General features: G+C 38.3%; 1 protein-coding gene across 3 annotated transcripts in view; it reads left to right on the plus strand.

Moving 5' to 3' along the window:
* ST8SIA1 (ST8 alpha-N-acetyl-neuraminide alpha-2,8-sialyltransferase 1) overlaps positions 1-22,104 on the plus strand; it is a 155,368-nt gene that overhangs the window by 39,528 nt on the left and 93,736 nt on the right. For 2 of the 3 annotated variants that reach the window (XM_061205081.1, XM_061205080.1), the window contains exon 2: positions 16,285-16,429. The exons of the other annotated variant lie outside the window; for it this stretch is intronic. In XM_061205081.1, coding sequence (XP_061061064.1) covers positions 16,285-16,429 — 145 coding nt within the window. The remainder of the gene's footprint in view (positions 1-16,284; positions 16,430-22,104) is intronic. 3 annotated transcript variants of the gene reach the window in all.

Here is a 22,104-nt window from a genome sequence, read left to right on the forward strand (position 1 = left end):
AATAGGTGGATTTGTAAAATAATGTTTAGGAAATCATTCCCCCCAAAATAGAAAAGAAAAATAAAACAGTGAAAAAATGGAAAAAAAGGTGAGAAGTTTGGATAATAAGAATTTCAGAAAGAGAAATATAGAAGAAAAGGAAGTTATTGAAGAAATAATAGAAGGTGGTTTCCAGAACTGAAGGACCTGTTTCCTGGTTGCAAGGGACCACCAGGTGTCTAGCACAGTGAATGCAAAAGACCTATTCAAACCATATCATTGTGAAATTTCAGAATCCTTAATTTAAGATCTTAAAAACCTTTGAAGATGAAAAATGATTAAAATCAAATGATTAGAAATAAGAATGATGCCAGATTTCTCAACAAAATACTGACAGCTAGAAAACAATGGATGATGCCTTCAAAATCTGAGAAAATTTATCTTTTTTTTGAGAAAAATTATTTTTAAATTAGAATTTTATACCCAGCCAAACTAAGCGAGAGTGTTTTCAACATTCAAAGACTAAAAGCCTATGAACTGCTCTCTTTATTGGTGGTTATTTTAAAAATATTAATGGTTGTTTTTTAAAATGTACTATATTTTAAAATTCTTATACTGACCCTCAATAAAAGCATAGCTTTGTAATGTAACTTGGTTGAAGGTGTTTTACAGGATGGTTAGTTTATTCAGAGACCTCTCTACTTTTCACAGGTTACTGTTCCAAAAGTTGTTTTCAAGTCCAAAATGACCAAGAGAATTTTTGACCTTGCATTCCCCAATACATTTCTACTAAGTAGAGTGTGAGTCTGTCCTTTGAAAGTATGTTATTCTGCTTTTTGGTTTTATAGCCAATTAAGTTACAGTTTCCCCAAATGGTTAGGTTTTGTCTGCATTGAAGGGTTTTGAGGTAACTAAGCATTTTCCTTGATCTCTTCTGATGTTGTGAGGGATTCCTTAGCAGGTAACCCATAAACACTTGCCTTTGTCCCCTTTAATGGGCAGATTCAGAGTGGCCTTGAACATAAGGAAACATACATTTTTGTATTTCCCCCAGTTGAATGCAGTCTTGTTTATCTCTAAGCACTGAAGACATCATAGTAGGCTTATCCGGTCTCTAGTTTTCAACTTTTGTTTATCCTTTATTGACAAACTAAAAACAAAAAAATTCCCTTTCATCTATTATTTTCTTCTCTTTTTTCAATTGTTTCTTTATTCACTCTTTGTCAAATGACTCATTCCATCTACACTTGTAATATCCTTTATTTTCTCAATGCTTTCAGTTTTTAAAATTCATCTCCACTTTTGTTTCCTTTTTAAGCCTACTCTTCTCCTTAACTGTTGCTGTCAACTGTCTCAATACTTTTCTATCTCGATGGGGTCAATGATATTCACAAAACAATTCAAAATTAAGTACAAATGTAGTGAACATAACAAACAAGGTGAGGGATGATAGATGGATGAACTGAAAATACCTGCCTGATTGTTTTCACAGCATGTTGTGGGTAAACTGAGTTGACACATTTGACCTGGAGAATAAGCTGTGTTCTCATCTATGGAAGTTTATAGGATGGACATTTAAAAATAGCTACTAGTTATGCAAATAGCTGACTTGTTCGTGGTTTGATTTGATATAGAGAAAGAAAATAAAGAGTCGAACTCCTAGGAGAAAATCCGCTAAGACATCCCTTTGTCTCTCCCAAATACCCGTTCCTTTAACCACACATTTAATGGGAACTAGAGGACAGTAAATTAAAGGTTGTTGACAACCTGAATGGCTGATACTCTGTGCTGAGTAAAGAGAGACCCATATGTTTTAGACAAGCAGGTGGCACAGTTAATATTCTGGTAAGAAAATTGAGAATCCCTGGTTTGTTTTGTTGCACAGAATTCTATCCTGTGAAAATGGGTCATAACGAAAAGCCAAAATTTTTCTCAGAAAATAATTTTGAGTATGTTCAAATACTGGAATGGTTACTCACATAAATACCAGAAGTGTGTGCCATACATCATGGAAGAGACAAAAAATTTCAGGATTAATGCTCCAGTCCTGCATTGAGTGGGCAGTAGAGCTGAGTTGAATCCAGCAAACTTGACTCCTGGGTTTGAACCTCTAAAATTTACCACTTAGGTCATCTTATGTTTGTTGGTTCAGTTTCCTAGTTTAGAGAAATCTGTATAGTTTGGAAAACCCATGTGGTTTCTATCACATTTGTCTCCTTTTTGTTTGTTTTGCTTTCCACTAACTTCTCATCTTTCACAGAAATAGTCTCAGACCTAGGTGTTATTAGAACAAGAAAAGAAAAAATCGTTCTAAATGGAGTTCTTTTTTCTTAATTTTTTTCAGCATAGTGACTTACATACATCATGAAATGATTATCACAAGAAGTTTAGTGAGCATCCATCATCTCATAGAGACACAACATTAAAGAAACAGAAAAAATATTTTTCCTTGTGATGAGAACTCAGGATTTACTCTCTTAATAGTTTTTATATATAACATACATCAGTGTTAATTACCTTTATCATGTTGTACATTACATCCCTAGTACTTATTTATCTTATAACTGGAGCTTTGTAAATTTTGACAACCTTCATCCAGTTCCCCCTCCCCTTACTCTGTCACCTGTGGAAACTACAAATCTTATCTCTTCTATGAATTTGTTTGTGTGCTTGTTTTTGAAGTATAATTGACCTACAATGCTGTTAGTTCCTGTTACACAGCATAATGATGTGATATTTCTATACATTTAAAAATGATCACCATGGTAAGTCTTGCTACCATCTGTCACTATACAAAGATACTACATAATTATTGACTATATTCTCCACACTGTACATTATTTAAAAAATTTTTAGAATTGAAGTATAGTTGATTTACAATGTTGTTTTAGTTTCAGGTGTACAGCAAACTGATTCAGATATATATTTATATTCTTTTTCAAATTCTTTTCCCTCATAGGTTATTACAAAATATTGAGTATAGTTCCCTGTGCTGTACAGTAGGTCCTTGTTGGTTATCTATTTTATGTATAGTAGCCCCACACTGTACATTTCATGCCTGTGACATTTATTTTGTAACTGAAAGTGTGTACATCTTAATCTCCCTCACCTATTTCTCTCTTCTGCTGATCCCCTTTCCCCTCTGGCAACCACCGGTTTGTTCTCCATGTCTATGAGTCTGTTTCTATTTAGTTATGTTTGTTCATTTGTTTTGTTTTTTATATTCCATATATAATTGAAATGATACAGTATTTGTCTTTCTCTGTCTGACTGGTTTCACTTAGCATAATACCCTCTAGGTTCATCCATGTTCTCACTAATGGCAAGATTTCATTCTTTTTTATGGCTGAGTAATATTCCATTGTATAAATACAGCATATCTTCTTCATCCATTTATCCATCAGTGGGCACTTAGTTGCTTCCATATCTTGGCTACTGTAAATAAGGCTGCAGTGAACATAGGGGTGCATATATCTTTTAGAATTAGTGTTTTCATTTTTTTTGGATAAATGCCCAGGAGTGGAATTGCTGGATCATATGGTAGTTCTATTTTTAATTTTTTGAGGATTCTCCATACTGTTTTCCATAGTGGCTGCACCAATTTATATCCCCATCAACAGTGCACGAGGGTTCCATTTTCTTCATATCCTTGCGAACACTTGTTATTTGTTGTCTCTTTGATGATAGCCATCCTGACGGGTGTGAGGTGATATCTTATTGTGGTTTTGATTTGCATTTCCCTGACAATTAGTGATGTTGAGCATCTTTTCATGTGCCTGTTGGCCATCTGTATGTCTTCTTTGTCTTCTTTGGAAAAATGTCTATTTGGGTCCTTTGCCCATTTTTTAATTGTTTTTTTTTTTTTGATGTTGAGTTGTATGTGTTCTTTGTGTACTTTGGATATCAACCCCTTATTAAATATATTGTTTGCAAATATCTTCTACCATTCAATAGGCTGACTTTTTGTTTCACTGATAGGTTCCTTTGCTGTGCAAAGCTTTTTTTTTTTTTAGTGTGCTGTAGTTCCATTTGCTTATTTTGGCTTTTGTTTCCCTTGTGTGAGGAAATACTGCTTAAGACTGGTATCAAAGTGTTTACTGCCTGTTTTCTTCTAGTCGTTTTTCGGTTTTGAGTCTTACATTTAAGTCTTTAATCCATTTGTACTTTGTTTTTATATATGGTGTGAGAAAGTAGTCCAGTTTGATTCTTTTGCATGTAACTGTCCGGTTTTCCCAACACCATTTAATGAAGAGGCTGTCTTTTCCCCGTTGTATATTCTTGCCTCCTTTGTCATGACTAATTGATGATATAAGTGTGGGTTAATGTTTGAGCTGTCTGTTCTGTTCCATAGATCTATGTGCCTGTTTTTGTGTCAGTGCAATACAGTTTTGATTACTGCAGCTCTGTAGTATAGTTTGAAATGAGGGCGTGTGATGCCTCAGCTTTGTTCTCTTTTCTCAAGATTGCGTTGGCTGTTCAGGATCTTTTGTATTTCCATACAAATTTTAGAGGTATTTGTTCTAGTTCTGTGAAAAATGCCATTGGTGTTTTGATAGGGGTTACATTGAGTCTGTAGATTGCCTTGGGGAGTATGGTCATTTTAACATTATTAATTCTTCCAATCCATGACCATGGTATATCTCTTAATTTGTGTCATCTTCAATTTCTTTCATCAGTGTCTTATAGTTTTCCAAGTACAGGTCTTTTATCTCCTTAGCTAGATTTATTCTCAGGTATTTTATTCTTTTTTGATATGATTATAAATGGGATTTTTTTCTTAAGTTCTCTTTCTGATAATTTATTGTTAGTTTAAAGAAACCCAACAGATTTTTGTATATTACTTTTGTATCCTGCAACTTTGCCAAATTCTTTGATGAGTTCTATTAGTTTTTTGGTGATGTCTTTAGGATTTTCTATGTATAGTATCATGTCATCTGCAAACAGTGACAATTTTACTTCTTCCTTTTCAACTTGGATTCCTTTGATTTTCTTTTTTTCTTGTCTGATTGCTGTGGCTAGGACTTCCAATACTGTGTTGAATAAAGGTGGCAAGAGTGGACATTCTTGTCTCTTTCCTGATCTTAGGGGAAATGCTTTCAGCTGTTCACCATTGAGTGCGATGTTAACAGTGGTTTTGTCATATATGGCCTTTATTATTTTGAGATATGTTCCCTCCATACCCACTTTGTGGAGAGTTTTTATCATAAATAATTGTTGAATTTTGTCAGAAGCATCTATTGAGATGATCATATGATTTTTATTCTTCAGTTTGTTAGTGTGGTGTATCACATTGATTGATTTGTAGATATTGAAGCATCCTTGCATCCCTGGGATAAATCCCAATTGAAACATTAAAAGGGGTATGATCCTTTTAATGTATTGTTGGATTCAGTTTGCTAATATTTTGTTGAAGATTTTTGTACCTACATTCATCAGTGATATTAAAAATCTGCAATTTCTTTATTTGTGATATCTTTGGTTTCAGTATCAGGGTGATGCTCGCCTCATAGGATGAGTTTGAAAGTGTTCTTCTGTAATTTTTTTGGAATAGTTTATGAAGAATAGGTGTTAACTCTTCTCTAAATGTTTGGTAGAATTCAACAAACCATCTGGTCCTGGACTTTTGTTTGTTGGGGGTTTTAAAATTACTGACTCAGTTTCAGTACTGTTAATTGGTTTGTTCATATTTTCTATTTCTTCCAGGTTTAGTCTTGGGAGATTGTACATTTCTAGGCATTTATCTATTTCTTCTAGGTTGTCCATTTTACTGGCCTATAATTGTTCATAGTAATCTCTTATGATCCTTTGTATTTCTGTGGTGTCAGTTGTAACTTCTCCTTTTTCATTTCTAATTTTATTTGTTTGGTCCTTCTTTTTTTCTTGATGAGTCTGGCTAAATATTTATTAATTTTGTTTATCTTTCCAAGAGTCAGCTCTTAGTTTCATTGATCTTTTCTGTTGTTTTTATTTTTTAGTCCCTAGTTCATTTATTTCTGCTGTGATCTTTATGACTTATTTCCTTCTCCTAACTTTGCATTTTGTTTATTCTTCTTTTTCTTGTTCCCTTAGGTGTGAGTAAGTTGTTTATTTGAGGTTTTTCTCATTTCCTCACATAGGCTTTATTGCTATAAACTTCCTCTTAAAACTGCTTTTTCTGTGTCCCATAGATTTTGAAAATCATTGTTTTTTTGTTTTCATTTGTCTCCAGGCACTTTTTTATTTCCTCTTTGATTTTTTCAGTGGCCAATTGCTTGTTTAATAGTATATTGTTTAGCCTCCAAGTGTTTGTGTTTTTTGCAGTGTTTTTCTTGTAGTTGACTTCTAGTTTCATAGTTGTTGGGAAAGATACATGATATAATCCCAATCTTCTTAAATTTACTAAGACTTGTTTTGTGGCATAGCATGTGAGCTATCCTGGAGAATGTTCCATTTGCACTTGAAAACGATGTTTATTCTGCTGCTTTTGGGTGGAATGTTTTATGTATATCTGTTAAGTTCATCTGGTCTAATGTGTGGTTCAGCTGAATAGAGTTCCCATATTTAAAACATAATTTCTCCTAGTGCTATTCAGGAACACCATTAACCATGATTACATAAAGAAATCCCTGCTGCATCCCCCTTTACTATGTAAACTTGTGCATTGGAGAAACAGCTCAATTGTAAATCAGTGTAACTCATGATTTGAAGCATCTGCCACTTGGGCACAAGTTTAAAACTCAGTAGAGTATGGTGGTTTATGTGGATACTGGTGCTTCTGATCTAGACCTCATTTTCAAAACCTCATGTTCTCATGGATGACTGCCCACTTATTTCTCTGAAGGGATGCACTTGCCCCTTCCCTATGCTCCTACTCAAGCCTCCAAAAGTGAATTTGTTGCATTCCTCCAAACCCATGTTTTTAGGTTTCATACCACTAAAAATATATTATCCAAATTTGGTGTATATCGATTTAGCTGTTTTGTCATGATCCTGGTAAGAGACCAAGAGAGAAATATCTTTATTCATAAAACTAAACATATACAACAGGAGAATTTTCTTTGTCTTTCAAATCCTTCCATTCTCCAAAAGAGAGAAAAAAAATCCAAAAAGAGTATGTATAATAGGTCTTTTCATACCTAAGTTTGATGTTAAATGATTAGAAAGGGAGCCAAAATTAGAGGGCTTAATCAAGTGAAGTTTCTCTGGATAAGAGCGAGAGGTGGTGGAGAAAAGGCTGGCTTTGGGGATGGTTAGAGGAAATGATAGAATTGTATCCAGAGGAAAGACAGATATTCACTGGGAGACTTTAAGAAGTTTTTGTGGCATGGTGACCCAACCCCCTCCATTACAATTTCAGGAAAATCCAAATGTCTTTGTGTGACTGGAGTTGGATTTATCCTTGAGGGTCTATGGATGATGCCACAAGAAGTTTGATGGTGAGGGCAGATTCTACTCTTTTCACTGGAGTAAAAACCACATGTGCACAGCCCTGCATGATCCTCTCCCTGCGACCCGCCTGCCCCCCACCATGCCACACTCCCCTTACTCTAGCTTCGCTGGTTTCCTCCGTGTTCTTTGAACATACCAGGGTCACTCCTGCCTTAAGGCTTTTGTACTTGTTTGTTCTCCCTGAATGCTTTTCTCTGGGATATCCTGGATATCTATATTGCTTACTTCCTCACCTCCTTCTGAGTAAGCTCAAACGTCACCTACCCCGTGAGGACTTACCCAGCCTCCTGTTGAAAATTATACTCCCACCCCTTACTCACATACTTCGTCTTTTGTCTGTCTTCTTCATTAGAATTTAAGAGGGCAAAGTATTCCAAGCTCTCCTTCTCCTGGCCCCCATTCTGTCCCTAGTGCCTGGAACAGCACTGGGCACATAGAAAGTTCTCAATAAATATTTATTGAGTGAATCAAATAATGAGCCCTGTTCAAAGGAGCCTAGTCAGTTTCAGTTACCAAAAAAGCAAACCGGTGATTCTCAAAGGATAACACTAGAGCTTTTCTAGTTGTATAGACAGATAAGCATAAGTAGGAAGACTGCAAGTAAGTGCTTATTGAGATCCTTCCTGGAAAAATTTACGCTCTTCAATTCAAATAATCATGTGTACTTGTTAAGTACACTACAAAACAAATATGTGTTAGGGAAAACCAGATCATCTTTGACATACTTGTTTTCCAGAAGTTTCTCCTTTAAGTCTGCTCTGCCTGTGGTAGAGAAATGCAGATTACACAGGACACAGATCGACCTCTCTTTGGAATACTTTTTCTTTATAATACAGTCATTTCAAATGTGAAGAATAAAATGCTGCTAAATAAGAGATTATTTGCTGTCTTAAGTAGTATGCAAGAGTTGTTTTTCTCTGTTTTTGTAGTCCTGGCAAATTATCCAGAGATTAATCTTTGAAAAGCCTTTTTTATTATATCTGTAGAAAACATTATTTTAAGTGATAATCTCATGAAACTAATTCTCCTCCATACCATTCAAGAGTGTTTTACAGAGAAATAAGATGAATACAAATCTCTACCCTGTATCGAGTATGTATTTTGAATCTCTTAGGTCAGGGATGTAAGCCATTGAGGGGCCGATACTGTGGACAGAAGGTGTGGCCTTTGCCACAGAGATAGTATTGTCACCACCTGCTCCCAAGTCCCCTACAGGCAGGGCCCTGCTGTTCAGAGCAGCTTCTGCTAGTGCTTGTTCTAGATCCTGGGCCCTCAGTCAACTGTGACTCCTGACTTTTATACTTGCTTCAAAATGGGTAATTTAAGACAAAGATTCCTTTAAGTTAGGGTGAAAACCAACTTCAGCATGGTCCAAACCCTACCTGCCATAATCTCTGTGAAATCTGCCGTTTCCATATTTAGAATAAGAAATTTCTCTGTAGGCCACCAGATTCTTCACTTAAAGAAGAGCCCTCTTTTATTGGATGCTGCTGTTTATCTTCTACTCTTAATGGAGTGAACATATAATTTATCATCCAAATAGGGACATGTTTGGGAATGGAAGTGGGGAGGTAACTGTTAATGGTTGTATCTGGGAAGCAGTCATAACCTAGGACTGTGGGAGGCAAGCAGAATCGAATGGTGCCTGAATATGAAGGCAAATGAAATGAATACTTATTGAAACCATATAATGTGCTAAGGACTTTATATATATTATCCTCTGATGTGGTATGTGGGCACATTTTTAACAGTGAATCTGGAGTTACATTAACCAAGGAGTTAACATATACTAGTCTAACAGGAATTTTAGGAACTCAACTCAGGACAGTTTACAACAAGAGCTATCGATTGAACTGTCTGGAGGAAATGCATTAGATACACATTTTGGCCAAAAGCCAAATGTTAAAATCAGTAGTTGACTGAAGTCAGACATCGCTAGAATAGAAAGAATTTTTTGGAGGCAAGATTAAATCTGAAAACTTGCCTAAAATTTTATAAGTCAAATTTTGAAAGTTTGACACTGGTGAAGGAAACAGAATTTATCAGTGCCATCCGCTGATGGACCACTCCTGTGGTGCCTGTGCTGCAGGCCTGCAATCCAAAAGGGATGCTCGCTTTAATCAGACTAATGTTTAGTGCACAGTGTAAGGAACTTGGGATTCAACACCCAGCAAATCTTAAAAATCCTAGATCTGCTACTACTGAAAATGTTTACCCACCTATAGCAGTTATTTTGACAAGCTTTTGCCTTTTGGTCTCCATAGACTGCAAGTGTAAAGAATTAACTTCTTCAATTTGAATTTTGATGAGTGAGGACAAAATGTGCATTGAGGTTCTGTAACATTTTCTTCCTTTCTTCCAACTTGTAATTTGTTCATCCAGTTGATCAACGTTTATTAAGCACCAATTCAGTGTCTTAGCCACCATTTAAGGGGATGGGGACAGAGCAGTGAATAGAAGACAAAAGTCTTTGCCCTCATGGAGTTTAAATTCTGGGACTTGGGGAGACAGACAATAAACAAAAGTATAGATAAAACATATAGCATATAAATAGCATAAGTGCTGTTAAGAAGAATAAAGCAGTTACGGATATGAGGAACTTTCTATTATGACTGGGCAGGTCATGATGATTTTTCATGGTGTTGTTTATAGGGTTTTTTATTCTCATGAAATTTTTAGGGGCAGATTTGGTATTTAACTATTAATCCCACATATGAAGGGTTCCCAACTAGGACTTTTTTTTCCCCTGAACAACTCATTGTCTAAATGGAATTAAATAACTGAAAATTAAATAAAGTTCTTAAGGGTTATGTGTTTAATATTTGTTTAATATTTTGAATGCTAGTATATCAACTAATTCTACAAAGATTAGAATTTTCATGTAATCTCAACTCTGTTATTCTTCCTTATATTATTGCTTAAAATTTTATAAATATTTGTTGGTAAAAAAATGATGCAGTATTTTTCCTAAGGTTTTATGCTAAGCACACTTAATATTTCCTTTAACTGACAATTTATTCTCCTCTGTAGTTGATGATCCTTCATAATTTTTATACATAAAATTAATAGCTTTCACAATAAATTTATTATTGCAGCATTTTCCTTTTGAAGTATTAAAGATACATTTATACTTCACCTAATGGATAGAAATTCAACATAGAAAGCATATAAGGAGATTTTTCACTCCATCTACTTCTAGGCTGCTTATCAAAATTTTAAATTGCGTATTCAGTTGTAAACAGCAAACTTTAGTGACATTCCCTGTTTATGTTACTAACATCAACACCCTATTTAGATACGATGGTGAAGGAAATGATCACACAAGCGTTTGTCACATACGTGTACAAGGAGGCCAGAAATGGCATTGAATTGGATGTTTAGCTGAGTCTAAAGCTGGAGTGTAACAGCAGAGTTTGGCCAAATACTGAGACCAAAGTGAAACTCTCCTTCACCTCTGCTTTCTCAAATTCAGTTCTTCCTCAGAAGGGGCACGATAGTGTCAGTCATTGGAGTGACAGCCTCCCAACCTCCTTCATGTCTGGTGACCAAAGTGATGAACATGACATCCAAGAGAGTTTAAGCAAGGTTCACGCTGATACTGGGCATTATTAACTGAGTGGTTGGGTTTTCACCCTTATTTGTCTGTTTAGTTTCACCAGAACCTCAGTCTTCCTGGCACAATAAGCCAGTGAGGTCTTCTTGGCTTAGTTGATATGCATGGCTTTCACTGGGAGAGGATGAGAACCTGAGTGAGTTTTTAGCAAGTGGCTCCCAGGCTTCCTAAATACTTACCTTCATGATGCAATTATAGCATCATTTAGCAGGAGCTCTGCTGCAGCTTGAATTCAAATAATAAAAAGCATTTACATTTTAACTCCAATACTCAACTCACACTTAACTGAAATGTAATAATCTGCAGATTTAAACTTGAATATAAAAATGGGTTTACTTTTGCTTTTTTAACTCTGTGATTTTATTGCCTGCCACAAATAATAGGCAGTATTAATGCAAAGCATGAGAAAGGGGGTGGGAACCAGATTTTCGAAACATTCTAAAAGCTGGTATGTGTCTTCTCTCCAGGGTCACCTGCAAGTTGGATGGAGGTGAAGTTCAATTTTATATCCCCCAAACCTAGCACAGTATTAGACAAGCACTCTGTAAAAGCCATTGCTACTACTACTACCATGATTACCACTCCTACTGCTGGGAGTGCTATTTCCACTACTGCTTTTGCTTCTGTGGTTGTAGCCCGTATAGCTGGTGAGCTCGTGTGGGCCCTTCTCAGGCATGGGGGGTGAACATACTTCTACGTTGTGGTCCCTTTTTGGCCACCCTCCAGACATGCGCATGGCAGAAGGAAGATGGGAAGGCACTCTGGATGGAGGGAAAAGTTCAAACGTTTATAAGAAAAGCACTCCCATATTGCAAATGGTGCTATGATTATTTTGAATTTGCTATAACTCTTAGATTTTTAAAAGTATTTGTACACATGTGACACTTTCTATTTTCTGTCGAGTATTTGGTTTTCCCACTCAGGGTATGATTGCCCTGAGCATGATGATGCTGTAGGAAAACATGTGAATTTGAGTCCATCTAAGACACATTTAATCAATAATTAAGCAAACATTTATTAACCTCCTGAACTTTTTTCCCCACATCTTTATTGCAGTATAATTGCTTTACAATGTTGTATTAGTTTCTGCTGTACAACAAAGTGAATTAGCTATATGTATACGTATATCCCCATATCCCCTTCCTCTTGAGCCTCCCTCCCACCCCCCCCATCCCATCCCTCTACGTCATAACAAAGCATCGAGTCGATCTCCCTGTGCTATGCGGCTGCTTCCCACTAGCCATCCATTTCACATTTGGTAGTATATATATGTCAATGCTACTCTCTCACTTCGTCCCAGCTTCCCCTTCCCCCGCTGTGTCCTCAAGTCTGTTCTCTACGTCTGCGTCTTTATTCCTGCCCTGCCACTAGGTTCATCAGTACTGTTTTTTTTAGATTCCATATATATGCGTTAGCGTACGGTATTTGTTTTTCTCTTTCTGACTTACTTCACTCTGTATGACAGACTCTAGGTCCATCCACCTCACTACAAATAACTCAATTTCGTTCCTTTTTATGGCTGAGTAATATTCCATTGTATATATGTGCCACATCTTTATCCATTCATCTATCAATGGATATTTAGGTTGGTTCCATGTCCTGGCTATTGTAAATAGTGCTGCAATGAACACTGTGGTACATGTCTCTTTTTGAATTATTGTTTTCTCAGGGTATATGCCCAGTAGTGGGATTGCTGGATCATATGGTAATTCTATTTTTAGTTTTTTAAGGGACCTCCGTATTGTTCTACATAGAGGCTGTATCAGTTTACATTCCCACCAACAGTGCAGGAACCTCATGAACTTGACTTGAACAAATCTCTTGCTATGAGCTTCAGTTTCATTGTCTGTAAGTTTAAGGTAATGTAATTAGCTCTATCTTAGTTTTTTGGGGGATGAATAGAGGAAGCCAGTGTAAAGTGATATGTAAGCTGCTAGCTTAATAAAGATTAAATGGGGTGTTATTATATGGCTGGGACAAATTTTTCTTCTGAATTTCCTGTAGCACTTTGTGCTCAATAGCAAGTTTAGTTTGGTTTAGAGGCGAGAGCTGTGGTCTGGCTGGAAGTAAGTACCAGATATGATGTAAAAAGACCTGGGAGCAAAATCATGCCCCACCACTTCACTAGTGATGTGCCCCAAGTTAAATTACTGAAAAAAAGAATCCTAAAGCTATGTAGCTCCAGGGTCACTCACTGTGAGAATTAAGTGGGAAAAGATCTAGGAAGGCACCTGGTGTGTTGCAGGTGTTTGGCTAGTGTTTGGAAAGCATTCCTTCAGGAAGGAGAAAGGTAAGGGTGAGTCACAATGGTCCTGAACAGGCAGCATGCAGAGAGGAAAAAGCATGTCCCGTGATGGCCCTAATACATTTCCTCAGATGTGAATTAGGAATAATAATGATAATAATTCCCTTAATTATCTCTTAGGGTTACTGTAAGGACTAAAAGTGGTAAGATATCACCAGAAATGGAATAGGGGCTCAAGAATTTACTCACCCCAAAAAGTTGAGAGTCATGCTTAAGATAATTCTCCTCATTTTTAAAGACAGTCTTAAGCCATGTCTAGTTCTATGTTGACTGACTATAGTACCTAGGATGCTTTTTTGAGAAAATGTAGGCAATTCACTATAAAACTTTCCTGCCTCTGTTCAGGCTGCCTTTTGGGTAATGAAACACAATAAAAATTACCAAAGATGGAGGAGGCAAGGAAAGAGCAGCTGATGGAATGATGATGTAGAAGCAAGAGTGACGCACATTCTAGCAACTTTGAAAGATGTAGGCCATTTTCCCGAGCCCCTCTCCCCTGTCCTTTCTGTTGAAACCTTTGTGAAGGGGAAGCCAACCAGAAAGCACCAGAGAAAGCACCAGGTGTTGGGAAGAGTTCCAGGCACTGACTCGATTTATTCGTCTCTGCAATGAGGTCAAACTTGTACTACATGCTTCACGTGTGCATTCTCAGGGAATTCTCAAGAACAGTCTCTGAGGCCATTTCTGAAGCCCAGTAACATTCCTGGGTTATGGAGTCAGTAAGTGGCAGAGCCAGTATTTGAACCCAGGTACGGTTGCCCCCAAATCCTCATCCTCAGATTCTGCCTCTGAGGATTCAACCAATGGGTAGATGGAAAGTATTTGGAAAAACTAAAACTTCCAGAAATTTCTAAAAAGCAAAACTTGAATTTGCCTCACACTGGCCACTATTTACATGGCATTTACATTGTATTTATAGCTATTTACATAACACTGAATTAGGTAGTGCACTAATAAGTAATCTAGAGATGATTTAAGGTACACGAGAAAAATTGTGTAGGTTATCTGCAAACACTGTGCCATTTTATATAAGGGACTTGAGCATCCATGGGGTTTGGTATGGGGGCGGGGTGGGTCCTGGAACCAACCTCGAGGAGACCAAGGATGACTGTACTGTAGCTCCCCATCCCCATCAGCTCTAAGCTTGGGTACCACTCGTGGCCAAAGATATCTGAGCAAGCAGGTCTATTTAGGGGCACCATTCAGAAGTGGTTTATGTCAGCGATTTGTTTTATTGGTCCTTCTAGAAGTGGGACTGGGGAATGAGTTCTTTTACTCCTGAAGGCTCAGTGAGGAAATGGAATTGGTTCCTGACAGGCTTTGAATTCGAGGAGAATGTGAAGCTTAGCCTGTAGAATAGTAACATGGCCACCATGTGAGGGGCAAGCAGAGGAGCGCCAGCGAGCCAGCCCAGGACAAGGGGAGGAGACCCAGGAGACCCTGGTGTTTCAGACACAAAGAGAGTGAGGAGACCTTCGCCAGGCCCCGGTGCTCAGCTGTGTCTCACACTACTGAGAGATCAGACAAAACGAGAACGGGAAAGGCCTGCAATTCACCAGTTGAAAGGCAGGTTGCTTCACCGGTGCCTGAAATCACATCCTTCATCTCATTCTGTTTCTATTTAAAAGGATTTCCCAGGGGTGGTTCTTTGATCATGCCCTCAGTTTGGGGGGATGTGCACCCTCTTTGGGGCTGCTCTGTGTATTCCCTACTCCGTACAGGTCACGTAAAGTCCCTGGTCCCCAAATGTAACCATCTGATTGTTAAATCACCATGAAGATGCGTTAGCCATCCAAGCCTTTTCTGCACCTGGATGTTTAAATCCATCAATCTGTAATTATAATGATTATTTTCGCCTTTGGACATATTTCAACTGCATGTGAGAGCTGATGTTTTTCTTTCTTTTTGTTTAGTTATATCAATTTCAGGAGTACAGCATTATAATTTAACATCTGCATACACTACAGATTGATCACCACCATGTGTCTAGTTACCATCCATCACCAGACAGTTGACCCCTTCACCGAATTTCTCCCACCCCCCAACCTCCTTCCCTTCTGGTAACCACTAGTCTGGTCTCTGCAACTATGAGTTTTTTGTTTTGTTTTTTTGTTTTTTTTTCTTAGATTCCACATATGAGTGAAATCAGACAGTCTTTCTCTATCTGATTTATGTCACTTAGCATAATACCTTCAAGGGTCATCCATGTTGTCGAAAATGGCAGGATTTCATTCTTTTTTATGCCTGAGTAGTATTCCATGGTGTATATATACCACATCTTCTTTACCATTCATTCATAAATGGACACTTAGGTTGATTTTATATCTTGGTTAGTGTAAATACAGTTGACCTTTGAACAACATGGGCTTGAACTGCACAGGTTCACTTATACATGGACTTTTTCAATAAATACATACAGTACTGCACAATCTGAGGTTGGCTGAATCCATGGAGGCAGAACTTCAGATACAGAGGGTCGACTATGGGACTTGAGCATCTGTGGATTTTGGTATCTGAGGCAGGTCCTGGAACCAATTGCCTGCAGATACCCAGGGACAACTGTAATGCTGCAGTGAACATAGGGGTGCATATACCCTTTCAAATTAGTGTTTTTGTGTTCTTGTGATAAATACCCAGAAGTGGAATAGCTGGGTCACAAGGTAGTTCTAGTCTTAATTTTTTGAGGGGTCTCCATACTGTTTTCCATAGTGGCTGCACCAATTTACAGTCCTACCAGCTGATGTATTTTTTTTAACTTTTTTAAAATTATGAAATATTCCAGTCATGCATTCTGATGGCTGGAAGAATGAATTAATAGTAGTCTAATCACCCTGGAGACACAGATGCTTTTGTGAGCTGGCGCTGAGGTAAGGCTGCACATCTCTGTGGGAATGACAAGTGAATGAGTCTGCTACTCACTTAACCTGCTGTTCTTTTCTCTCTCTGTTTTCTTTCCTAGGAAACAGATGGAAGACTGCTGTGACCCCGCCCATCTCTTTGCTATGACTAAAATGAATTCCCCCATGGGGAAGAGCATGTGGTACGATGGGGAGTTTTTATACTCATTCACTATTGACAATTCAACTTATTCTCTCTTCCCCCAGGTTAGTACAGAGTTTGTTGCCTTTCAATGTAGTCTCTTATATGTCTTGATATCATAGGAAAGGGATAATTGATTTTGCCTAACTAATCAGATCTACTTCTTTTCATCTTCTTACTTTTCTGAATTATAAATGCTTCCCTTTATACTGTCATTTTTTCGTGAAGAAATCAAATAATGTTGTGATGCAGGGGCAGCAGTAGGATATTATAGAGTAACAGATTTCCTAGCCCTTCTGATTCGAGTCATATGAGACTGAAGAAAACAAGCAGAGAAGGAAGCAAGGTCAGGGAATTGTGGAATTCCAGAGTTTTGAGGTTGGCTGTGGCATGATCTTGAAGATTTGCAATACTGGAATGTTTTCTTAGGGCTGATACTGCTCTCAGGGAGTGGGGACCATATGGTCAGAAGTTGCTTCTTAGAGCTTGTGAATCTTAACCCTGTGGTTAGATTACTGCTATGAAGTGGAGGAGTGGTGGAGATGGAGAGAAAGTATTTGACCACTTTTGAAGTGGTCTAAATCAAGCTTTGCTTCCTTAATGTTTTTCTTTGTGGTTTCCTAAACATTGAAATCAAATGTTTTACTAAAATATATCTATGTAGCTAGTGGGGGGAAAAAGGAAGTCTTTATTTCTAGGGAGCCCTAGTTGGAGATGGGAAGTGGATCTTAGGTGAAATTGCCATTAGGGAGAAATTGAGAAATGAATCTCGGCTTCCCCAAGTCTTCACGCTACTCTTGGTTTGGCCAGATGATTGTGCAGAAAGAGAATTCATGGTCAGAGGTGGAAAACATATATCTGTAATAATAGCAAAGATTCTTCAGAGGAGGCATCTTATAAAGTTTGAGGCACAGGCAGTACCAGATCCGAAGTCACATGCTCTATGAAATAGCTCCCATTTGCTAGTTCATTCTTAGGTGTTTTCATCCAATTTAACGGTTTTAAAGTATGTATAATGATACAGTTAAAAAATTTTATTTTAAAATAGGAAATAGAAGGTTTAATTCACGGCCAGCATCCTTGTCCTTTTTTCTCTCTTCTTCATTTGCCCTTGGGAGCCTTCCTTATGTCAAAGGAAATGATTAACAGTCATAAAATGTAGGATTGAATTTTGTCTCCATCTCTTCCTAACTAAATGCCTTGCTAAGTCACCTAACTCTTCTGAGGTTCAGCTTTCTCATTTGTACAGTGGCAAGAGCAGTACCTGTCCAGCCACCTCACAGAGTTGAGGTCAAGGACATGTCATATAATGCATGTCCAGATACGCTGTAAACTACAAAGCATTATGTAAATGTTAGGTTTATTAATGTTGTCCTGGTTCATATACTGCATCTTTAGACTGAGGAATGAAGAATATAATTGCATTAGTCAGAAATCTTCCTAGATGTTTTTAGCAGAAAGATATTTCATGTTGGGCATTAGGCACTTAAAAAATCGTTAGGCGAATAGAGGAGTGGGAGTCAAGAGGTGGCTCCTGGAATTACTTAGTCCAAGGACTTTACTGCCATAACTGTGGTTTAGGGATTAGAAAACTGCAGTGGCCACTGCCATCAGCAGAAACAGGGCCAGGAAGATGGGTTTCAACTCACCTCCTCCCTCCAAATCTCCTTCAAGTGCATCTAGTGGGTAAGATTAATTTGCATCCAGAACACTAGTTGCAAAGAAGTCCAGGAGGGGCAGTTTTTAAAGCAATCAAGCTTTAGCAGGAAACTAGAAAAAGGGTGGAATTGAGGTTGAGTAAGCCAATTCACAGCATCTTCTTTGTACAAACACTGATATCAACTCGCTATGAAATGAAGAAGAGATAAGGAAGCAATCTTCTTTAATAGCTCATCAAATAGAAAAGATTTTAAAGAAACCCAAAATAGGATTTTATAGATGAGGGCCTTCAGTCATACTAACTGACTTTGTGCTAGAAAATAGATTTGAAGAGAGGAAATGATTAAAGAAATACAAACTAACTTCCCATCTTATCTGTTAAGTTGCAGCAGTAAGATAGCGGGAAACATTTTCTTTTTCAAGTGTGTGCACATGAATTTTGTGTCTCTGTATGCCAGCTGCAAGACCAAGGAACCATCCCTGAATAATAAAGGAAAAATGCTTTTTTCTTAGAAAGTGAAAGTCATCACATCACTGTGTGTGTGCACAGTCATTACAAAGGGCTGAACCAGTTCAATGGGTAGACTTGAAAAAAGGTCACGTGTGTATTCTTCTGCAGAGATTCTGAAATGACTAATTAATTTATAGAAATCCTGGAGAATCAGTTTGCATCAACACAAAGGGTGTCTATCGCCGGGCCCTCTTATTTCTCAGTGAAAGATTTCTAGTTTGTTATCAGGAAGCTAAGTTGTCAGTTAATTGTTAGGCTTCATTCATGCTCCCTGTGGGAAGAAAGTGGTGTGTGCTGATTAGGCAGAAATGCAGGTGAGTGAGCTGGGCTCCGTGTGGTCAGTTGAACAAAGCATCCCTCCTCTCCCTGTTTCAGCAAGATAATGCTAAATCACTCCTTTGCTAACTCAGATGTATAACTTTATATCACACTTTTAATTATATACTTTAATGTATTTAGTTTAATTATATATTACACTTCTCGCCTAAATGCTCCATATATGTCAGCTGTCATTGTTATTGGTATTACTCCTTTGCCTATTTTAATCACTGCTTTTGTTGTTGTTGCCAAGATGCAATCCAAGATTCTCTGTGTGATGTGGAAAGTTAACAGGTCCTGAATCAAGGCTGGAGGGTCCACAAGGGCCCTAGTGAGATGCTGTATACTTTGTAATTACAGTTAGTTGCTTCTTATTTGGACCTCCTATGACTTCCCATGGCTTTATTATCAAATTTATTCAATTCTGCCTCCTATGCGGTTATTTGCTTAATCACCTATCACAGTTTTCTAAAAGTCTTTATCTGCTGATCTCAATACCATCTTGTGAGCTTTTGAGGAAACTCATTTTTGTGCCTCGTGCAGTTAAGCTTCGCACTTAATATAGATGCTCATTTCCAGCTGCTCTCCCTGCCTATGTATGTCCCGCCTGGGCTGTACCACTGCTGTGCCCTGGCTTGAACTATAGGAGACCAAGCAGGACAGTTTGATGCAGCTGTTTTCAAATGGCTCTATAAATGTATTTTGGTGAAATATTTGTTGAATATTACTAGGCATGAAGAGCCGAATTTTAATCCTCATGTAGATTTTCTAGAATATGCAGTGCGTGTGTGTGTGTGTTTGGAGGGGACAGTGTGATGGTAGTGTTCCCACTTTGAGAATACTTGAGGATACCTCCGTCCCCTAGGCTGGGATCAGCTCTTTCCTGCTCTGCCTCTCCCTTTGAAGCCTACATGGTCCCACATTTGTAGATAATACTGAATAAATGCTATTTTGGCCTAAGACATACTTTTACCCAGAAAGAGCATAAATTTCCTTGGCAATGAGTGAGGGAGTAGCAGGAATGTTAGAAACCACAACTGTGTTGATATAATTTGATAAATATTTTCTTTGGTGTAATAAATATATGGTCGGCCCACCATTCTCTTACATTGTGCTGGATAGTCACATGAAATATATCACAAACTAGACGAGTCAATTTTCCTCAAAATATCCACCCAAGGCCATATGTACAGAATCACAAAACATCATTAATGCACCTCGGACAGACATTTCCAGCTCTTCTGATTGCCATAAACTCCCTGACATCTTCCACTTGGCCTGGACCCACAATGCCCTTGGCCCAGGGGAAACCCAGCAGGATATTTTGAAGTAGTTTTGTCAAAATGACTTTGTTAGAATGAAAATACACATTTTTTTTCACAGTAATGTGCTTAATAGAATCCTCTGAGCTCCTGGGTATTCCCGAGTCTCAGAGCAATTTTTTTCTCCTAACGAAATTTAGATTCTACTATATAATCTACATCATTTGGTAGCTTGCTTTTTTACTTACCAATATGATTGTAATCATTTTCCAAACATATACCTTTTCAACTAGAAGGAAACTGAGGGGACTGTTTGGTGGGCATAGATCTTTGCCAAGCCTGTGTTGGTTCATGTTGTCAGACTTGTGTTTGGCTGAGACCTGACACAGGAGCTTAACCAAATAGGTATTTATTTATCTCAAGCAATAGTTAGGGATTAGGAGGTGAGTAGCTTAGAGCTAGATGGTGGCTACACAGCACCATCAAGTTCCCAGGCTCCTGCTTGAACATCTTTAGCTGATGGCCAAGGAACCTTCTAGTTTTGATCCAGGATCCCAGTAGGACAGAGGGGAAAGAGAAGAGGAAATCTGGACAGACTCCTGCTGATGTGTCAGTGGCCAGGACTGAATCTCATGGGTGTGTCTAGCTGCAAGAGAGGCTGGGAAATTTCAGTATTTCAGCTGTAAGGCAAATGCACTCCATGTGCTGACCTGGACAACTGCCTGCCTTAGTTTCTTCACAGGTTAGCTCACTCTGTCCTTATAGCAACTCTGTGTGGTTGTTACTCTGGTCTTCATTTCATGGGTGAAACTGAGACTGAGGAGGGTTAAATATCTTATTCAAGGTTCTAGAGCTCGCAAGTGGAGGGCTGGCATGTAAAACCTGGCCTGTCTGATTTCCAAAGTATTATTATTATTTTAAATTAATTAATTAATTTATTTTTGGCTGCGTTGGGTCTTTGTTGCTGCGTGCGGGCTTTCTCTAGTTGTGGCGAGTGAGAGCTACTCTTCGTTGCGGTGTGCGGGCTTCTCATTGTGGTAGCTTCTCTTGTTGCGGGCTCTAAGCGTGTGGGCTTCAGTAGTTGTGGCACGTGGGCTCAGTAGTTGTGGTACATGGGCTTAGTTGCTCCGCGGCATGTGGGATCTTCCCGGACCAGGGCTCGAACCTGTGTCCCCTGCAACGGCAGGCGGATTCTTAACCACTGCGCCACCAGGGAAGTCCCCCAAAGTGTTATTGTTTATTATCTTGTTTCTATTTTTTTCTTAAAAAGTCATGGGTTCTGGTGGATTCACTGTTAATTTTTATCACGCAATCACCTTGAAACCATTTTAAGGTTTTTGCTTCCCTTATATAAATACTCTTAGAGGAAATGGAGAAATTCTTTTGTAGCTATCTGAGGAAAAAAAATAGAGTACAGATATGCAGGCTCTAGGATCCTGTACAGCACTGTAGTTGCCCTTTGACTTTGGGTGCCCTAGTGGCCCACTTTGGAAGGAGAAATAAGACCAGTTCCAACTGGTTTCTATTTTGGTTTCTATTAAATGGGTTCCTGGACCCAAATCCAATGTGTGTGTGTGTGTGTGTGGAGACTCTCCCATACCACCAAGCAATTCTCAGACACTAGCTGGGAGTCTTACCATTCAACTCAATTCTGACACTACCTACCTGGAGTTAGCATCAGATTCCACAGGTAAAGGACTCAGTCCCACAAGACCACACTCCACTTCAGACATCCGTCATGAGCCCAGGTTATTACTTGTACTTTTGACCGACCGGCTACAAATGGGAAGTTCCAGTGACTCCTCCCAACTCAGGAGGCCAATCGCAAATCCGAGTTGTTACCTGTACTTCTGACCGACTGGCTATAAATCAGAGGTTCCCACGACCTCCTTCTTGGGTTCTATTAATTTGCTAGAATGGCTTACAGAACTCAGGAAACCCGTTTACTCACTAGATTACTGATTTATTACAAAGGATATTAAAGGATACA

The sequence above is a fragment of the Eubalaena glacialis genome, chromosome 11 (genome assembly GCF_028564815.1).
Source record: "Eubalaena glacialis isolate mEubGla1 chromosome 11, mEubGla1.1.hap2.+ XY, whole genome shotgun sequence".
In the NCBI taxonomy this organism is placed as follows: domain Eukaryota; kingdom Metazoa; phylum Chordata; class Mammalia; order Artiodactyla; family Balaenidae; genus Eubalaena; species Eubalaena glacialis.